General features: G+C 35.5%; 1 protein-coding gene across 7 annotated transcripts in view; it reads right to left on the bottom strand.

Annotated features, from left to right (window-relative positions):
- The window catches only part of carmil1.L (capping protein regulator and myosin 1 linker 1 L homeolog), a 165,402-nt gene that overhangs the window by 48,877 nt on the left and 95,190 nt on the right, over positions 1–21,335 (bottom strand). For 4 of the 7 annotated variants that reach the window (XM_041566338.1, XM_041566340.1, XM_041566339.1 and 1 more), the window contains exons 12-23: positions 20,981–21,067; positions 20,074–20,177; positions 19,646–19,723; positions 18,400–18,476; positions 16,921–17,025; positions 14,676–14,745; positions 10,265–10,276; positions 8,880–8,961; positions 6,868–6,967; positions 6,726–6,780; positions 4,611–4,783; positions 4,165–4,233 (exon numbers count right to left, since the gene is read on the bottom strand). In XM_041566338.1, the coding sequence (XP_041422272.1) occupies positions 4,165–4,233; positions 4,611–4,783; positions 6,726–6,780; positions 6,868–6,967; positions 8,880–8,961; positions 10,265–10,276; positions 14,676–14,745; positions 16,921–17,025; positions 18,400–18,476; positions 19,646–19,723; positions 20,074–20,177; positions 20,981–21,067 (1,012 nt within the window). The remainder of the gene's footprint in view (positions 1–4,164; positions 4,234–4,610; positions 4,784–6,725; positions 6,781–6,867; positions 6,968–8,879; positions 8,962–10,264; positions 10,277–14,675; positions 14,746–16,920; positions 17,026–18,399; positions 18,477–19,645; positions 19,724–20,073; positions 20,178–20,980; positions 21,068–21,335) is intronic. The other 3 variants (XM_041566341.1, XM_018267833.2, XM_018267832.2) reach the window with 1 other exon arrangement.

The raw sequence follows: 21,335 nt of genomic DNA, 5'->3' as shown, positions 1-21,335 counted from the left end.
ATAAAAAAAATCTGTTTGCTCTTTTGAGAAATGGATTTCAGTGCAGAATTCTGCTGGACTAGCACTATTAACTGATGCGTTTTGAAAAAAACATGTTTTCCGATGACAGGATCCCTTTAAGGGGCTGATTTTACAAAATGCTGAACGTAAGAGTTTTTTATACCTCAAATTAACTGGAATGACCTCGAAACTCAAATGGTATCTTACTTAAGAAAAAACTTGAATGTGAAAATTTTAATTTGAGTCCCTGAACCCGAAAACTAGAATTGATCAAGTTTTCGAGGAAAAAACTTGAAAACTTGGGCAAAACCCTCTAAAAAAAACTCGAACATCAAGCAGACTGTTAACCTCTTCAAATGGTACAAGGGACCTCTGCCATTGGCTTCTACAGAACCATGACAGGTTTTAGGTGGTGTATTTTTGGATTTGAGCTATTTCCAGGGTCAGGGTATAATAAATCTCGAATATTGAGTTTTTTTTGTTTTGTTTTTTAATTTTAACAGATTTTAACAGGTACCACAGCCCTAAGTTTAGCAAACAGTTCTTTTTTTTTTAAAGCATCTGTGTATTTCTCATGTGTCTCATGTCATCTGTGAGCTCATTTCACTTTACTACGTGCAGTATCTGAGTTCATGAGAGCTAAAAAGATGCAAGGTCAAAGACTAACTTTTAACTTAAAGCTTTGAGATTATGTCTTAAGACACTCTTATACACATTTGGCCTCAATCCGTTCTATAAGAGGTGACCTGGATTAATTTGTGTAGAGGCAGCAAAACAATTGATCCCGATGAACTATTACAAGAGCACACCAATAAAGCCCAAGAACTAACAGAATAAAGCAGGGTGAGGGACTGTGGAAAGAGAAGGGTTAACATCAAACTTCTAAAGTCTCTTCAATGAACGTCTCCATCAATTCTGTTCAAAGTTAATGCCGCAATTTAAAAAATAATAATGTTTATCTGTTAATTTAATTTTCCCATAACATTAGTAAAAGAACCTTGCCAGAGTACTGATTGGGTAAGCGCATTAAAAGCAAATAGAAGCGTGCCCCTTTGTGTATAGTAAACTGCAATGACAAAATGGGCAGCAGGGCTGTTAAACCTCTACCACTATGTAAGATACAGTATTGTCTCTGTAGTTGGTGCAGCCCTAGAGCTCAGTGATGAATGAGATTAAGTCCAGTCTCTGTGGAGGTAGTTTAACTGCTAATGACAAATGAAGTACAAGCCATCACCAGTGAATGGCACATTGTAGATTCTGCCTCTGGAAGTCTTTCCTTGGTATATGTGGCAACCTAGTAATTTATGTACAAATTGTGAACAGATGAGATTGCCTTTTTCACCTATTTCCTGTCAGGGAGTGTTTTATTCAGGTAGTGCAACAAAGACGTTTGTGCAGTTTGGTATGCCACAAGAAGAATAATCACCTGAGGACCCCCCCCCGACATACGAGATCTGCGAGGCTGACTCTTTATGAGCTGCTAATCGAATACGTTAATTTTACCTAAGGAAAAATGTACTTTTATAAGGTTTTAAGTAAGGTTTTCACATTACCAATGAAAAGGGATATTCTTCACGGGGTACTTTTTTCATCTGTATATTTGTACTTAATCATGAGCCAAAGCAGCAATTAAAACCCCAGTGAAAAATTGACCTCTGGTTGCTAGATATTAATGAATAATGACTGATAGCTTGGCAGGCATTACTAAGTATTAACATTTGGCCTAAGCACCCTTTTGGCATATTGACACCACGCTTTAACCATTTATGTGCCTGGCAACATAGAATGTAATATTGCACTGATGCAAAAACAGCAGTGTGCCAGTGAAGTAACGTTACATTTTATAGCACGGACAATGGTGAAGAGTGCATGGGATGGGAAAGTTGGAGAGGCTTCACAAACCTTAATTCAGTAAGCCCCAATGGCAACACAACATATTATCTGCCACTGTCTTTACATGAATTGTTCAGTATAAAAATAAAATCTGGGTAAATATATCATATGTGCAAAATAAAAAATGTTTCTAATATATTTAGCTAGCCAAAAATGTAATGCATAAAGGCTGGAGTGACTGAATGTCTAACATAACAGAACACTACTTCCTGCTTTCCAGCTCTCTTGGTTTCCACTGATTGGTTACCAGGCAGTAACCAATCAGTGACTTGAGGGGGGCCACATGTGTCACAACTATTGCTTTTGAATATGAGCTGAATGCTGAGGATCAATTGCAAACTCACTGAACAGTTATGTCCTATGTGGTCCCCCTTCAAGTCGCTGACTAATTTAGAGCTAGGGTGCTGAAAAGCAGGAAGTAGTGTTCTGGCTATTATGTTAGACATTCAGTCACTCCAGCCTTTATATATAACATTTTTGGCTAACTATATTAGAAACATTTTTTATTTTGCACAGTCTATCTATTTACACAGTTTTATTTTTACACTAAACTGCTCCTTTAAGCTAGAGTCAGACAGGTTGCAAGGCTATGTTCATGATTTTGTGCCTGCTGAGAAACACTGGTGGAGAATACATCCAAGTAGAATGCAATATCTGGCACCACCGCTAAATGCAGTCAGATATGAGCCTATTTCATACAGAAATATTCTGGAACGAATGGCTACAGTGCATTGATATACACCACATGGTCAAGTCATGTGGACACCAACCTATGCAAATTAGCCCTGCAACCATACATTGATTTGAATAAGAGACTGGAATATGAATAGGAAACGACCTGAATAGAAAGAAGAGTAATAAAAAGTAGCAATAACATTAGGGGGCAGATTTATCAAGGGTCGAATAGTAAATTCAAATTTTCGAGTTTCAAAATTTACACATTCGAATTTTAATCCCCCGAATGTAAATTCTAATGTGAGATTTATTACACCTCGACCATGGAATCAGTCGAGTTCATGTACAGGTCAATGGCAGATGTCTGTTGAGCCATTTGGAGATGTTAACAGCCTTCCTGACATTCAAGGGTTTTTTTTCGGGAAAAACTCTATTTGTATGAATCGAATATGATTTCAATTTTCGGTTCTGAACCATTAGATCAAATATAAGACATTCAATTTTTCTCTTAAATAACCTCCCAGTCGAATTGTGAGTATATTCTAATTAAATAACAAATTCACATGAATTCGAAATTCGACCTTTGATAAATGGGCCTCCCCATTTGTAGCTTTACAGAGCATTTGTTTTTAGGTGGGGTCAGTGACCTCCATTTGAAAGCTAGAGTCAGAAGAAGAAGGCAACCAATTAAAAAACTAGATTTTTTTTTTAAAAAAAAGTTGCTTATAATTGGCGATTCTATAATCAAAAGTTCTGTTCATCTTATACTTCTTACAATCTATATACTTTATATACACAATCATGTTAGACATGGATAAATACTACATATAAAAATAAATAAATATATATGTGTGTATGGGATCCTTTATCCAGAAACCCATTATCCAGAAAGCTCTAAATTACAGAAAGGCTGTCCCCCATAGACTCCATTTTATCCAAATAATACTTATCAATAATTTATTTTTAAACTGATTTCCTTTTTTCTGCAATAATAAAACAGTACATTGTACTTGATCCCAAATAAGATATAATTAAATCCTTATTGGAGGCCAAACCAGCCTATTACATGATTTTATAGTAGACCAGGTATGAAGATCCAAATTACAGAAAGATTGGTTATCTGGAAAACCCCAGGTCCTGAGTATTCTGGATAACAGATCTTATATATAATGCAATGTATGGATTTGTCAATAACTATGAACTTCCATTTTTTTCATTTGAAACAAAAATGAATGAGGAGCTGCATAGGCAACCTTTGAACATGATGTTATCTGGACCAAACTAAAGTTCTTCATTAAATTTGCAGCTCATGGGTGACACTGTATGTATTGTAAAATGCTATAGCACATGAAAGACATGAACAGAAAGAGATCAGACAAGCATAGGCTATTTAAAAGGCTTTGTGAAAGTGCATAATTTACCTTAGGGAGAACAATATACAGACACATACATATTTCTGTTTTTATCAATTGAATAATGATTTTTTTCAGCTAAACAAAAACAGTTAAAAAAAAGTTGATAAAAATGTCACTGTTGTGCAGTGAGATTTTGTTGTGAAAAAAAAAGTCATTAGAGATTTAATGCTGTCAAACTTACTTCTCTAAAGCTACGGCAATATCCTGAAATCCCTGGGCAGTGATATTATTCTTATCCCAGATCACTGTTCTGCAATAAAGTAAAGATGAAGAAAAAAATATCAACAAAAACTTTACAAAGAAAAAGCTGATTATTGGAATTTTAATGGTCTTGCCTGTGTTCCATCATCAACAAGCAGTCTTGTAAGCCAAAGTTTTAATTACTTTGAAACTCCTTGTTTTTCTGAAACATTTTACAGGCAAGTAATTTCACATGTAGATTTTAAAGGGGAGGGGTGAGGTTACCTCCGCAAATAAATCCACCCTCTTATGGCCAGATTGTTAGAAGAATTTGCCAAGTTTAACTTTTAAATAAAGCAACATGAGTGGCCCTGTTTAATTTTATCTTGATAATCAGAATTAGGATTACAACATAATTTATACAGGCTGAGTTTCATCTTCTCTTACCTTAGCTTGGTATTTATTTGCAAAGCTTTGGCCAACATTTTGGCTCCCATATCCCCCATGGCATTTCCACTAATATCTACTTTGGTCAGGGACGTATTGCTACCAAGGGCATTTATGATAACTGTAACATCTGTCTTCAATTTAGAGTCAGCCAAAGAAAGTGACTGCAAAGGCTGCGGAAAGAACAAAAAAAAAATGGTCTCCAGAAGGCAAATGTTTTAGTTATAATTTCATACATTGGTAACTGAAAAAAGAATGATTTAGCGCATACACAAAATACAAGCTTGGTTTATTGTATTAATAGAAGCATTATACAGAGATAGAACAGCTACCTGGGCAAAGGGTATCTTAAAGTTTCCATTCCCCTAAATGAGGGATTTGTTTTTTGTGATTTTAGACCTTCATCAGAATCAACATTAACATAAAACTAATCTATAGAGTTAACCATTAATTGTCACTAAAATTTTTCTTACCAGGGCACTATTGAGAAAGAGTTTGAATGCTCTGCCCAACTTGAGAATATCTTTATACGGGCATGGACTGATGCAGTTGATAAACAGTCCCTCTATGCGCAAAGACTGACGGGTAGTCATTGCAATAAAACAACCAAAAACCCCAGCACTGAAATCACTCTGGGTAAATTTAAATGGCCAGCAACAGGTAGGGTATTTTGGATGCTTTGTCACTCACATTTTAACCTGGTTCAAGAAATTAACCCATTGTCATTTCTTTAAAAAGCTGAGTACACGTGTCTGTGCTATATAAACAAAGGATAATAACGGAATCAATAAAAAGTTCCATAAACCGTGTACACAAATGCATTTGTGTATTGGTTATGCAAAATACGCACCGTTTGGATAATACAATATCAGTTCTAAGCCTCCAAGCATCGTGTTTATGTATTATCTTTTTTTTTTTATTTCACTTGTTGGCATGGATCATAAAATCTATGGCTCTGATGCACATCTAAACACAAAACATTTTCCATAAGATGTCTTTTTTTAGTATTTTTGTTTGTTGCTGCTTTTGTTTCAGGCCAATTTCAGTTTACCATGCCCTCAGTTATGCCAAATGCAACATGCTCCACCAATCTAAACCTTCTGGTTTCTTGTAAGAGCATTATTATACTGACAAATGATAAACAGAGTAACAAGTAAGTGTCTTAAAAGGAAAAGGGACATTGACAGTCAGACAGAATCCGTAAACAAATTCACATTAAAGAAATAAAAACCCAATACAAAAAGCCCCTACCTACTACTCTAGATAGTCCCCCCACCCTGCTTCATTACCTCTTAAAGTGTCCCGAATACATTGCTCACGTATTGGTGCAGAGTAAGCGCAGCGGAGCTAACGGGCGACATTTATTACGAATCTTGGGTTGAAGTAGTCTTCCAGTTAATAGTTAGCAATGTATTCTGGACACTTTCAGGGGTAATGAACTATGTCTGGTGGAAGCAGGGTGGGGGGCGCTATTTAGGGTAGTAGGTAGGTGCTTTTCTCATTGGGGAGGTTTAGTTCTCCTTTACAGAACCTAGCAAAGTCTATCAAAATATTTTTTTGAAAAATTCAAATAAAATAAAAGTGATGGTATACTGGCACTATAAAGCATGGGAGGACATCCAACATGAAGAAAATAAAGAAAACATTGATGGCAAAACATATTTAATATGGTCAGCATGATTTCAGATTTCAAAGGAAAAACCTACAACAGTTAGTGCTAAGAAACTGCCAGTGGTTGCACTCGATTGGCATAGTGATCAAAATGCAATCAGCTGCTACAAACAGGGAGACATGTCATATTTAACAAAGATAGTTGGAGAGACGGAGATCAGTTTCAACTGCCAGAGACAGAGAACAAGCTTGTAAAATCCACCGGGAGTGTGCTTATTCAACTACAAGTGACAAAGTGATCAAAGGCAGCAGCCATCACCATCTCACTCTCTTATATAGGCTGATCCCAACAACTCAATCCAGCAAATGTTCCCTTTACGCTGTGCGCTTTTAAGGCCAGTGCACACAATAAATTGTGGTGAGAGCACAAAGAACTTTGTGTGAGAACAAATCATTTTTGACCTGTGCACACTTTGAAATATATATCTTTTAAGTTACACTTACCGATTCTTCATCTTGTATCATATGTACCAAGTTGTCCAGGACAGGGATAAGGTTTCTGCAGAATAAGAGACAAAGTCTGTTTTAGAGAAATAACTGTAACATACTATAGGTGAAACACTGAAACAAAAAGAGAAGTTCTTACTTGGATTTCATGTTGTTGAAATTCTTTCCTAAAGCCAGGTGCCTTATTGATCTATTTTTACTGAGCCAGACGACAAGGGTTGAGAGGTCTGATTCTAAACCTAAGCAAAACATAAAATAATCGATTTAAAAGTGATCAAAGTAAACTAACTACACAGCTGATATATATCTGATTCTGTTTCTTTCCAAGCTTATGTGCACTGAGGGAAAAACTTTAAAATAAAGCAGTGGATTTAAATGGGATTACTAGCTTTCCACATGGTGTAATTTAGGAATTTTGTTCCTCTATTTTTCAATTAAAATACTAGCCAATATAACCTGGTTAAATACACGTTTTTTGGCTATCTGCTCTGTGGTAAATTTATGTTTTGAACCACAATTGTTATGTCAGCCAGTTAGTTATATTCCACCCTTGAGCACAAGCTTTACATCACTGTATAGAGGGAGGTCATTGTGGAAATGTACATGCCATATAACAATGCAGTAAAAATCATGTCAGAGAAAGTAGGGGAGAACAACTGGTACTGAGAGCAGTAGGGAATAGTGAAGGACATGAAAGGCAGCTGATAAGAAAGATAGAAGATTGAATCATACAGCAGAGGGAAGAATGGTGGGACAGACCAGAGGAGATAAATGCGGGATAAAGGGGGCAGAAGAATAGACAAGAATGGAAGACATAGCTCACAAATAAATCAATTGCTAATTAGTTGTGCAACTTACTGAACTCTACACTTAGGGTTAATACCACACCGGACTGTTTTCTATTCTGCTTATAAACAGCTGAGAAACTGCACCTCCACTCTTATCTGCTGTCTTCTGTTTCTGCACCCAGAACCACTGTGCCAGCCCACCAGTGTAGCATTAGCCTCAGTATCATTAAATATAAGCAGAACTTTCATTGCTTAAATCTCAGAGCTGCCACCAATGTTTAATGTTAAGGGAAAACTCACGGTTGCTCTTGCAATAAGTTTAAAGGGCAAGTCAATTCCAAAATAAAAGTTGGTCTAATAAAAAGAAAACATAATTCTAAGCAACTTTCCAATATGAATTTATTAAGAATGTTCAGTGTTTTAAAAGTTTGTAAAAACAATTGCTACTGAAAACAGTATTTACCTAACTCCTAGCTGCTGCAAAAGTCTGAGTTCCCCAGCAAAAATAGGTCTGTTAATCAGCTGCCTTGTGTTATATTGTTTTAACAGTCTGAGCCAAAAGGGAAGATAATAGGAAGAAAAAAAAAATCACTGCTTTCAGTAGCATTACATATACAAATAACCTAAAAACCACAGAAACATTTTAATTAATGTATTTTGCTTAGAATTATGTTTTCTTCTATTAGGCAAAATAAATATTTTGGGTTGACATTCACAATAAACAGTACATAAAAGAACAAATTGCACTCGATACATATCTGCTGCTCCAATGATAAGAATTACTGCAAAACAGAAAATATACAGTTCAAGTTTTCTCAAGTCCAGAAACTGCTTTATTCATATATAAAGGGCATCCATGATGAGGATTTAAATTTAGGGAAAATGTTTTTTTAAAAGACCATCTCATTGAACAGTCCCTGTAGAAATATTAATATGAAGACTACCAGTACTGTATAAAGGTACTTTTTTTTTTTTTAAACAGTAGTTTTGTTTCTAAAAATTTCTGGAAAGGGTTACTTTGTGTCTATAATTGTGCCAAATAAGTGAAAAGGGACAGCCATCAGTTAATATATGTTAGATCTTGTAGCCTAGACCACAAAGATACCATGAGAGTCTCCACACATTTTGTTTAACATGGATGGGTGAATCATTTGTTCAAATTATTGTTTAGCTGTTTGTATCATTCACAGAGCGGCGTCAAAATAAGCCTATGTATGGCCAGCTTTAGTTAACAGTTAAAAAGAACTATGAAAGTATGTAAGTATTAAGTAGGAAGACATTTTGTCTATGAAAACCTTACAATTACACATGTTATCTAATTAAATTCCTGTGCAGTTTACAAGGAATGTGGCATATCACTTACCATTGTCAGAAATATCAAGGCTTGAGATGTTATGAATTTCAGCTATGCAGCCTTCTAAAACTTGAGCTCCTGCTGATCTTAACTAAGAAAAATCAAAAAGAAACAATTGATGCCACAAATTACAGATAAGGATTCAGTTTACATCAATGGTACTGTACGTGTGACACTGTACTGGTACTGTATGTCAGCACAGCCTGATACCACTCCCTTTGTGCATTAACTGCTCAAGTGTGAATTTTATGTCCAAAATAGGCCAGTGCCAGGCGGATGCCATGTTCATGAAATTTACTGCCCAAAGGGGGTGGTAGCAGTGTACTCGCCACCAGTAGATGCATTGAATGCCATTAACCTAATGTTTTAACAATGGTTATGCAACACAGTCATCTTGAGAACATCTCTGTAATTACTTTGTATTACATTACTACACTAAAAACAATGTCAAACAGAATAAAGAATGTATTTATTTATATTTGTAAATGCATATGTAATATGGTGTGTAAAGTAGGGTAGTTATGGGAAAAGTGAATGTAATTTACATAGTATTTCCTGATGCTCAATGCCCATTTCAATCTCTATTCTAGCAAAAATTAGGTCTGTTTTGTGGGTTCTAAACACACACAGAATTAAGAGTTTTTTTCTCAAAAGATCCAGAGCAGAATTAACTGCCCTTTATCTGAAAGTCGTATTAACACTTACTGCTGTGTTATCTTGAGAGGACATCATGTTGCATTTAGCTAAGAGAGTTGAACAGATAAGCTCTGACATAGATAGATAGATAGATAGATAGATAGATAGATAGATAGATAGATAGATAGATAGATAGATAGATCATTTGAGGGTTTCTTCCCTGGATCCAGATCGGAAAGAAGACATTTTACTCACCACTTCAAATAGCTGTGATGAAAGGACCACAAGTCCTTTTGTCTCTATCAAGCATATATGTGTAAGGAACCAAATGAATACATTCAGAATGTATAATACTATATTGATAGGAATTGTTGCCTCTCAATAACATATTTCTCCCATACTGTAAATCAAACTTCAGGCTTGTAAATTGTATACAATATAATAATAATATAATTGTTCCTCACTCTATTATCACACAATATATCGGTGCCATTTCAACTGGCAGTCTGCTTTGTTGTCCTATATATTTCCTCTATATTTAAATGCTAAGATTGGTAAATGCCAACTGTCCTCCAAAAAGTTGGTATTCCCAAGGTAGGCTCAGAAAGTCATATCTGCTTCATGTAGGCAGCAATGAAAGTGTATATTGATGCAAAAAAACATGGTGTGAAATGTCTGAAAATGTTAGGTGATTAGGAGAGGAAATGGTGTTTAGGCATGCCTGTGAGCTCTTGTGGTAAGGCAAGAATGGTACTTACACAGTGACCAAGCTTTGGATGCATTACAGGAAAAAGCAAATACAATAAGTAGACCAAATACCTGTGCAAATAAGCAGAACTTGCTTCAATGGACCCCATGTAATCCCAACCCATAAAAACAATCTGCTAATTAGCTATCATTTATTTTATATAAAGGTAATGACATAGAAATCCTGAGAGGTAAATGGAAAGAACATGTTCACTTAGTAAATTACCCTCTAAAGAACAAGGATTATTAAAACTATATCTACAGTATACACATTTCACCCTTCATTTAATTTTAATTTTGGTTAGCGAGATAACTTTGCTTTGTTAATTACACTTCTGTGTACAGTTTCTTAAAGTTATATGGTATCTCCTTGCTTCAGAAACACACAAATGCCTCAATGCAAGATGCTAGAAATTAGCAAAAAAAAACATACAAGATGGCTAGCTCAGAAATTTGCCTTTGCCTGTTTGAAGTATCACTTTATTCAGACCTCATAAAGCATATTAGTAGCAGAACTGTATTATGGCAAAGAGAAAATGTCCTTTGAGAACGGATTATAGAGATGGTAAATGCTGCAAAACGGCTTTATTCAGAGAAGGACGGCTTTGTATTATGAAAGGTTCCTGCTAAATCTTGGCCTATCATGACTGCTGGTGCTACTTCCAGGGGGTACCAAGCAAGGTAGATACTGTAGCTTTGAGCCATGGGAAGCAGCATGTTTTTGTCAGACATGTGTAAAAACTGTGAGTCCAGGCTGCCATTACATGGGTTGTCAAAAGCATTGAGTGCAAAAAAAATTATTATAAATTTTACATAACAACAAAACATTAACTTTTCAAAATACCAAATTCATCAATTAGTGAATCTGACAGTTCATAAAAAAAGAGTATTAACAGAATAATCAAATAATATAATTCAAAAAGTTCACAAATTTCCACGTAGTGTTGTTAATAAATGTAGAGATAATGTAATTTTTGTGAAAGAGCAGTGTCTTCTTACTCGTCATAATTAAGTCATTAAAAGGTCACTTAGCAGACACTTACTGAGTACTTATTTAATAAGGCATGATGAGCCTCAGAAAAACTAGTGTAAAATGTGGATCTCAATAAATGTCTGCTAAGCCAGGTAATGGCTATACTTTGAAGAGTGCTCTTCTCATTTATTTTTAGACTATTTTATTGATTGGGCATAGAAAGAGTAGAGCAAATATACAAGGTAGGATGCTATTTTCCTATGTTCCAACTGACTTTAGCAAAAGTCTCAGCTAGGGAACTACTGTTTAGGTGGAATGTGTATAGTGACAGATTGGGGAGGTATAGCATGTAAGTCTGTAGGAGGCTCATGTCAATGACACTGAAAAAATTGCAAGCATTAAACCAATTAGGTCTCTTCTTGTAATCTACCATGTCAGCCAGTAAAAGGTACAGGTATGGGATTCGTAATCTGGGAACTCGTTATCCAGAAAGATCCGAATTACAGAAAGGTCGTCCCCATATACTACATTTTATCCAAATTTTTAAAAATGATTTCCTTTTTCTCTGTAATAATAAAACAGTACCTTGTACTTGATCCAAACTAATATACAACTACTCCTTATCGGAAGCACGTCAATTTGGTTTGCTTAATGTTTACATGATTTTCTAGCAGACTTAAAGGAACAGTAACACCAAAAAATGAAAGTGCTTTAAAGTAATGAAAGTATCATGTAGTGTTGCCCCGAACTGGTAAAACTGATCTGTTTGCTTCAGAAACACTACTATAGTTCATATAAACAAGCTGCTGTGGAGCAATGGTGGAAATTGAAAAATGGCTATATGGCACAGGTTAGCTAATGGATAACAGATAACACCATTAGACAGACAGAGCTTATTTGCTATCTGCTGTGTAACCTGAGCCTTTTCTCCTTTGAATGGCTGCCCCCATGGCTACACAGTAGCTTATTTATATAAACAATAGTAGTGTTTCTGAAGCAAACACAGCAGTTTTACCAGTGCAGGGCAACACTGCATTATATTTTCATTACTTTAAAACACTTTTATTTTTTGACGTTACTGTTCCTTTAAGGTATGAGGAACCAAATTATGGCAAGATCCATTATCCCGAAAACCCCAGGTCCCGACCATTCTGGATAACAGGTTCAACAACTGTATCACTTAAGCTGGCCATGGATACCTTTATAATTGGAAAACTACCTTTTGTACAAATTTTGGTGCTTGCATAGTGGCCTGATAAATATCTACATACTATGGATGTTGCTAAATTCTTCAATCAAGCCAGTTTGAAAATTGGCAGTTGAGAAGTGAAGAGGAGCTGGCTGAATAAGTTAAAAAATAGAACAGGCAGCCATGAAATGTATGGCCCATCATACAGCATACATCCATTCATTCATTGTGTGTGGGACGATGTTTCAGATTACTGAACCTAAATGGCCACTTTTACTTAACATTTTCCTAATGTTGAGTACAGTATACTGAACTGTCTGAGTAATGTGAACCGAATTTAAAATAAAACCGAATTTAAAATAAAATACATTTTGTAATATAATAAATTGTATATAATGTAATAACTAATTTACGTATACACGAAAGGGGTAATTTACAATGCAAAACGCTGCTCTTTATATATTTACATAGTTTGACATGATGCACGCTGTTGCCAGCAATGTTCCCGAAGAAAGAAATTCAATTCAAGCTCTTTATAAAATGTACACAAAACAAATTCAGCAACTTTTGAATTGATGCTTTGTACTCAATGCAAAAGGCCATTTTTTATACAGTATCTCCTAATGAAAAACATGTTTTGTGTATAAACATCTCAATTTCAGTAGAAAGGTAATTTTCCGTCAGCTCACAAAAAGCAAGAAAAGAAGTCCAATGTTTCCTTAAATACAACTGTTCTTTTAAAGAAGATGGTAATGAATCAGTTGCTTTTATAGCTGCTAGTTCATGAACTGCACATAGCTATAAATATATGTACATAACAGTGCTCATACATGCAAATTTCTGCATGCAATAACATGTCAGATTATAGAAATATTGTCTAAAAAGGGAATGTAAAAAACCTACATTGTATTTTAATAGTAAACCTTACTGGTTTTTACACAGGTATGCAGAATTCTTGGGATCTGGGGTTTTCTGTGTAGGGAGTATTTCTGTAATGTGGTGTAGTATACCTTAAGGCTAAGTATTTAAAAATTAAATATTCAACTGCATTTTTGCCATCAAAATGTAAATATGCAAACCTAGTTAACATGAAAAACATAGGGAAATGGTGTTTTGGATGAAAGTTTTCCTGATAATGGATCCCATACCTGTACTTTGGAACAGTGTTGTCTTTGATCTGAGGTAAACTGACAAATGCAAGGAAATCTGTCTCTGTGAACATCTCAGACATAATATTGCTCCGAGAGGTGTAATTACTGTCTGCCCGTCAAAATGATGGACACATTTAAAGAACCTTACTTTCTGTGTTTATAAGCTTTAATGAGAGATATAGTTTAATGCATCTCACCTCATGGCGACACATCATATTATGTATTAATGTGTATTGTATCTGTACTCACAATGGATAACTATGAATGCAGAAAAAAAGTCCATTCTCCATTAAGGGTTTGCATAATACCCATGCTACATGTAAATAATTGTGGCAAGAGTTATTATGTTTGGTACTTTGTTAATCTCACATCCCTTTAAATTACAGTTTCAGACAGTGGTTGGAATAAAGTATTCCAATAAGGGATGCACCAAATCCACTATTCGGCCAAATCCCTGAATCCTTTGTGAAAGATTCGGCCAAATACGGAACCAAATCTGAATCCTAATTTGCATTTGCAAATTAGAGGCGGTAAAGGAAAAAGTGGGAAAACATTTTTTTACTTCCTTGTTTTCTGGCGAAGTCACAAGTTCCCTTCGCGCCCCTAATTTATATATGCAAATTTGGATTTGGATTCGACGTGGCCAGGCACAAGGGTTCGGCCGAATCTGAATCCTGCTGAAAAAGGACTAATCCTGGCCGAATCCTGAATTTGGTGCATCCCTAATTCCAATAGAAGAAAGATGCATCAGTAGTTTTTTTCAAGTTTCATTTCTAAGCAAAAAAGTAAGACGAAAAGTGGCCACCTCAAAGAGTTAGACATGTAATATATGTAGCATCCATGTGTTGGAACAATACAGAGATATGACAAATACTAAAACATTTCAGTCCACTGCATGAAATAACTATATATTGCACTTACATTTCCTTATTAACCTAAATATTTACACAAGAAAAATTTAGTGTTTTTCCTAAAGAAACAATTAAGAAAGATTTCCCCTTAAATAATCATCGGTAAAAATATTAATAATAACATTTCAATTACAAGTGGGATTGGATAGCTTGCTGCCATGTTTAACCTCTTATCTATTTGTGCAGAATATATCATACCTCGCAGTTGCTGAGATCTAGAGACACCTCCTTCAGATTAGGGTTGCATGCCAGCCCAAGTAATAGAGCCCTGGAAGATATTAACATGGAAATCTGTCTGTGTGTTCTCAGTTTCACAGTAATTAATGGATAACATATGTTATTTACTTATTGGTAAAACACCCAGCATGTTAGATATTTGATACTTTATCTCCTTTACTCTAGAGGAAAATAATTGCTTTAATCCTGAAATTTGTATTCTTTGTGCCAGTATGAACCATTGCCACATTTAATAATGCAGTGTTATTACATAGCAATTATGGTATATTAAATGAATATATTTTACATGAGTATACTAGTAATTAGGGAACCTGCAGTGCTCTTCTGGATCCTGTGATTTTTCTACTTCATTGATCTCTGTGGAATTGCACATGAACAGTAGGGTAAAATGCTGCAGAAAAACTGCTACTAAAGGCTGAACTACACATGTCCTTAGTTTATTAGTATTTTGGAATAGTGCTCCTGTGCCACTCTTTCTTATGCATCTCAAGTTATTTACCTTCTGGGTTCCTCCACTGTCACTACCCCCACCTCTGTTCTAGGTATGAAGACTAATTCTAGGCTGTTAATTCTAGATAGTTTCATTAAAACGTACAATCAATATTCTAATGTTTGCTGTATGATCTGAAAGCGTATGGCGGCTTAACCGGTGCAAACGCACATCAATTAACCTATTACTTCACAAAGGCATAAGTGGTACCTCACTGAAATAACATAGAAGCTAAGTTTGGGCTGCAAAGGGGACTGTCACCTAACAGGAATAGGGTTAGTAGTTGTGGTAAATAGCAGAGGAGCATCAATTATAAACTAAGATCTAGTTTAAGATCTAGTGTTTGGTGACCTTCACTATATAGCCATCTATGTTCTGGACCAAATCATCCTGATCTGATCATTTGGCCACTGGGTAACAACTGGATCATAACGAGCACCTATGCAGGCCCGTCAGGAGAGGACAACGTCAACACATACAAGTATCAGTCCCTGCCCAATAAGATTTTCAAAACGGTACAATAGATATCTGGTTGTGTTTTGTTGTATTGGTGAGGCAATGGGAAAGGGCCTATACACAGGAAGACAAGTTGTCAACTCGATCTGAAGGGGGGAATCAACATTTTAAGAATATCTGTGCATGGCCAGCTTACTAAAACCAGGGAGATCTAAAGATTAAATAAGCACAGGCTTGACTTGCCCAGGCACGACAAATTATACTTTCAATAATTATATAATTTTCATCCCATTTTATGTGATCCAAGCATCAATTAATGCGTGCAAAACAAAATATAATTTAAAACCATCTCAACAAAATCAAGCAAGGCAGAAAAAATGGTGGTTAAGAGATAATGAATAAAAAGCAAGACTGAAACTATTACAGCTACCGGATTATGCAAATTCTCCAAATGCAATCTAATGTTAGATTCTCCAAATCCCTCTAGGAATGCTTGCTACAGAACTATGGTTTCACTGTAAAGGGCACTATATCCACAAAACTAAATGAGGGCACTAAAGATCAAGCATGATTTCCCAGAACTGTGCGAGCATTGATCATTCCTTTGGTCATTTACTAATGCAATTACCATGGGGACAAATTGTTTATGCAAATAAGCAGGCTACAGATCTAATTATGTGCCCATATTTAATTGCCTTCCAAAAACATCTATGCAGTTGACTTCTTTTTAATAGAATTAGGTGCAATATAAATAACATTTCATTAAATTGGCTTTCACAGAGGGAAATACTTCCAGTGTTTATATCTAAAATGAAACAGACATTTCTCTTCTGACATAGTTCTTGCCATTGCTACACAATATTGCTATCTGTTCATTTAATACAAATTCCTCCAAAGTGATACTTACAGTAAATGACTTTAAAACCAGAGTGCAGGAAATTATATGAACTTCAATTATGGATGTAAAAATAAAGAAGGGCTCATTAATCATTATGTCTCAGTTGGCAAGAGCAGCATTGTATTTTTTATCAATGCCAGTACAGAGTACATAGGCCCCCTCCCATAGCTGCATATGGAGGATATTAATAAAATCATTTTTTTTATGAACACCCCCTATAATGTGGCTCTGAAGAATTTTTTTTTCCGGTTTATTGCTTATGTATTGGATTTTTGCAATTTGAAGCACATATACTGTACATATTCTATTAAGATTACACCCACAAGAAATATAATGATTGCTACAATGCGGAACCAACTCACTTTAGGGGTTCCGAAGACAGCTTGGTGCCTGAAAGGTTGATGTGTGTCAGAGCAAGTGAGCTGCTGAAATACTGCTTGATTGATGGTGAAATCTCTTTTCCTTTTCTGTTGATTAAAAAATGTACAATTATGATGGCTGTTACAATAACACATTATCTGGACCCTGGTGTAAATCCGGAAAAAGCGAAGAGAAATACATTTAGGAAAGAGGAACATAAGAGCCCTTAAATGGCCATCCAAAAAATTGTTTCTTGAACACATGAGCATTTGTGCTTGAAACACATGCCCATATATTAATTAAATAAAAGGCTAATACCTTGCCCAGGTGCAGTAACCCATAGCAGCCTGCAGGTAAGAAGGTGACCATTATAGGCTACCTGTTAATTGGTTGCTATAGATGAATACACCTGTAAAAAACTTTGCTTTTATTATTGGCGTCGTACCAGTCAGTTCAAATTAGGTATAGTCAAACTTTTCTTTAACTATACTGTCGCAACTCCTGTTGTATAAAAGACCACAATACACAGGGCCGGTTAATATTGTGCGTTGTCAGTATCTATATTTATCTGGCTCTATAATTATACATCGCATTTACCAGGACCAAACAAAATTAATAAACTTTAAAAATCTGAGTCGGACTGGGGGCCTCGGTGCCCCCACACCACCCCTGGGCCCCAGCAACCACAAAGCTCCTCATTCTACTTAGAGGCAAAAGAAATTTTTAAAAAAAAAGAGCTTGCAGAGGACAAAACTGAATATCAGACTGCCAAAATGCAGCACAGCATGCCCTATACAGAATAGTAACTTTTCTTAGATAATTCCAAAGCAAGGAGAGCAGGTTTAAAGAGAATGTAGAGAACCAAATACAACTAGCAACTTGAACATTAATGAACATGAAGTTTATGTAAATTGAAGTATTGGACAAACCTAATACACAAACAAAACATTAGGTCTACAGTCTTTGTGTAAACATAAAATACAATATTGACACAGGGCATGTAAAAACACAATGTACATTAAAAGGGTGTAGTAGAATTGTCTGTGTAATCTGATGTATGGATGGCTGTTCATGTACAATGTAATATGGACATGCATTACCTGCATGATAAAAGTGGTGGTGCAAGATGGTCAGCAGAATTTCCATAATCCGAGAGGTGTGTGTATGGAAATTTCCAAGTCTATGCAGTTCAGTAAGTGAATCAAGCTTGTCTGTCTTATACAAAGGTTTATTGGTCCCTGATAAAAAACTAACCATAGGGTGTATGAATGTGATAAGTACCTTTGATTATAACTACATGGGGCAGGGACTGATGTGCTGTGGAATATGTCAGTGCTATATTAAAAAATAATAGTAATATAGAGACATATTAAAAGCAAAGGTAGTGCTATATTATATACTCTGTATTATGTATATACTGAGTACATACAGGAAAACCGAAGACTTCTCTTAAAATAACCAGTGATAAATATGCAACAAACCTGTGAGAAAAAACTGTTCTTGATAGATTTAACTGAGCAAGATGCTGCACGCCACCGCGAAGAAGGGCTCCACATACCTATAACATAAATCAATAAAGTGTGAACTGCAAATGCAAAAATATGGATTAAATATGAAAAAACTAAGATACGGAGAGGGTTTTGATGCAGAATCACAGGAGAATGAGTTTTGAAGCTGAAATCTGCTCCATCACATTTTATTCACATTTATTCTGCTCCATCACATTGTAGTCTTATCCTATTTTTTCAATATGTAGCGGTAAAACTAAACTGGCAGTGTTAGTTTGCCTGAACTGCTATTGTTTATTTGGCCAATATATCCCTCATTTACACAGCCCTGAGGCACTTAGCTCAGGGGATCTGTTCTGACATTACTGGGGTTTAGCCACCTGAAAAAGGATAGTAATGAAAATAGCCAGGTTACAACATTATTGAAGGCATGCCACAGCTTGTATGTGTTTGTAGGTTTAAGTAGTTTAAAGGGATCCTGTCATCAGAAAACATGTTTTTTTCAAAACGCATCAGTTAATAGTGCTACTCCAGCAGAATTCTGCACTGAAATCCATTTCTCAAAAGATCAAACAGATTTTTTTATATTCAATTTTGAAATCAATCTGACATGGGGCTAGACATTTTCCCAGCTGCCCCAGTCATGTGACTTGTGCCTGCACTTTAGGAGAGAAATGCTTTCTGGCAGGCTGCTGTTTTACCTTCTCAATGTAACTGAATGTGTCTCAGTCAGACATGGGTTTTTACTATTGAGTGCTGTTCTTAGATCTACCAGGCAGCTGTTATCTTGTGTTAGGGAGCTGCTATCTGGTTACCTTCCCATTGTTCTTTTGTTTGGCTGCTGGGGGGGAAACTTGCAGTACAGCAGTAAAGAGTGATTGAAGTTTATCATAGCACAAGTCACATGACTTGGGGCAGCTGGGAAATTGACAATATGTCTAGCCCCATGTCAGATTTCAAAATTGAATATAAGAAAATCTGTTTGCTCTTTTGAGAAATGGATTTCAGTGCAGAATTCTGCTGGAGCAGCACTATTAACAGATTCATTTTGAAAAAATGTTTTTTCCCCATGACATTATCCCTTTAACGTCTATAGTGAGCACAAAATAATTATTTTATTATTTCATACCTACTCAAAATTCATGTCTGTATTGCCTTCTTGGTATTGGTAAATCTGTCTTTTTAATTTTAAATATGTTTGGATAACTGAGAAACTTACCATGTCAATGGCACATTCGGTGTTTGATAAATCCAGGTATACAATGGCATTTGGCTGGGCTAAAAAATTGTACAGGTACTGTAAAAAAAATAATAATAAAGTATAACACATTTATTGGTAATTTCCATAATAACATCTGTTTTCAGTTAAAACTGGTAAAGTCCTTATTTCCTTATATATTAAAGTATGGTTAAATTCTTTAATATTTTGCTCATTATGATATACATTATCTGTTGGTTAAACATTTATTCTGAAGGTATAAAAGAACCGCACTACTTATTTAAATGGTGGTTTGAAGACATTGCAAACTTTATCGAACTCCTTAAATGCTATTCTGTCATTAAAAAGTATAAAGTCAAGATATCAAGGACAGCAGAAACAGCATAAGAGAACTAGTCTGAATGTCATAGTTAAATGGACAAACATACAGAAAGGTCATCCCCACGCAGAACATTCCCTGAGAGGTCAAGGTGGGTGAGGCTGCTTGCAATCGTCTGGTTAGCACTTAGTGACTGGGAGAGGCTATTCACCCCTAAAAAAAAAGAAAAAAAGAAAATCGGATATGCACTTCCTATGATTCAGAGCAGGATTCTGACAAACCTCCCTCTCAAACATAATGTCAACTTTCACTTACAAATCTTTACTGGCACAATATTAAGAATGATACACACACTAAGTGGCTATTAAAAGATGAAAGCAAATGGTAAAATGATGGCTACAACACACTGTAATCCTGAAAAATTGTGTTAATTACACATCTTGAAATGTGGTAGGATTTTTTTATACTATTTTTCCACTTACTGGGTCGTAGATAACAGAACTATTTACAGTAACTGTCACAATGGGAGTTTGAGAACTTGGGTGCAAAGAGAAAGATGCATAGGAAAAACATGACAATAAACGTAAAAAGATAAATAAAAAAGATAGATAACATGACACAATGAAAATCTAGGTAGGTTAAATATAAATTAAGATCTATCATCTAATAGGTATAACATGGTGAAGTACAATGACAATGATAGATAATTGCTTTAGTGTATGTGAATCATTATTAAATCATAAATAAAAGTATACATACACATAACTATCCTATGAAATGCTATGCGATCTTTTTCTAAATTTTAAATTCAGTTTTGCTCTTCTACATTGCACATACTAATCCACGTTCTAAAGACCGTTTCCAAAGAAATGTAATAATACCTCAGTTTTATAGACCCCAGGCAGGCTGACAGACACTGAAAAATAGACCAGTAAGCTACAACTGGAACATTTTCTCCCCTGGGCTACAATTCTCTCCTGAGGATGGGCATTTTTTTGTTTTTACAAGATATTTACCTTTAGGTGATAATGAGGTTCTGGATAAGTTTAAATGTTTCAGTCCCTTAGGGAGTTTGGCAAAAGGAATACTTAAGCAATGCACACCTACAAAGGAAAATACAAATATGTGATACAGCAAGTCTAGATGCATGATGTTAATTCTATGAAAAAAATACCAAATTTTAGGTCTGGGACATGTGAAAAGGCAAATAAGGTTATTATGCTGAACTTCACAGAAGTACAAAAGAAAAGGTGTGTCTTTAACCTGGAAGAAACAGCAGTACCACTTACTTCTGACATCTGGATAAGAAAATAACCATTCCCATTCAGCTGAAAGAGCTAATGTAAAGGGATATCTGCACACCCAGTAAAA

The sequence above is a fragment of the Xenopus laevis genome, chromosome 6L, assembly GCF_017654675.1.
Source record: "Xenopus laevis strain J_2021 chromosome 6L, Xenopus_laevis_v10.1, whole genome shotgun sequence".
NCBI lineage: Eukaryota > Metazoa > Chordata > Amphibia > Anura > Pipidae > Xenopus > Xenopus laevis.
The sequence above is the reverse complement of the archived record's forward strand: the minus strand, read 5'-3'. Positions and strand labels throughout refer to the sequence as shown.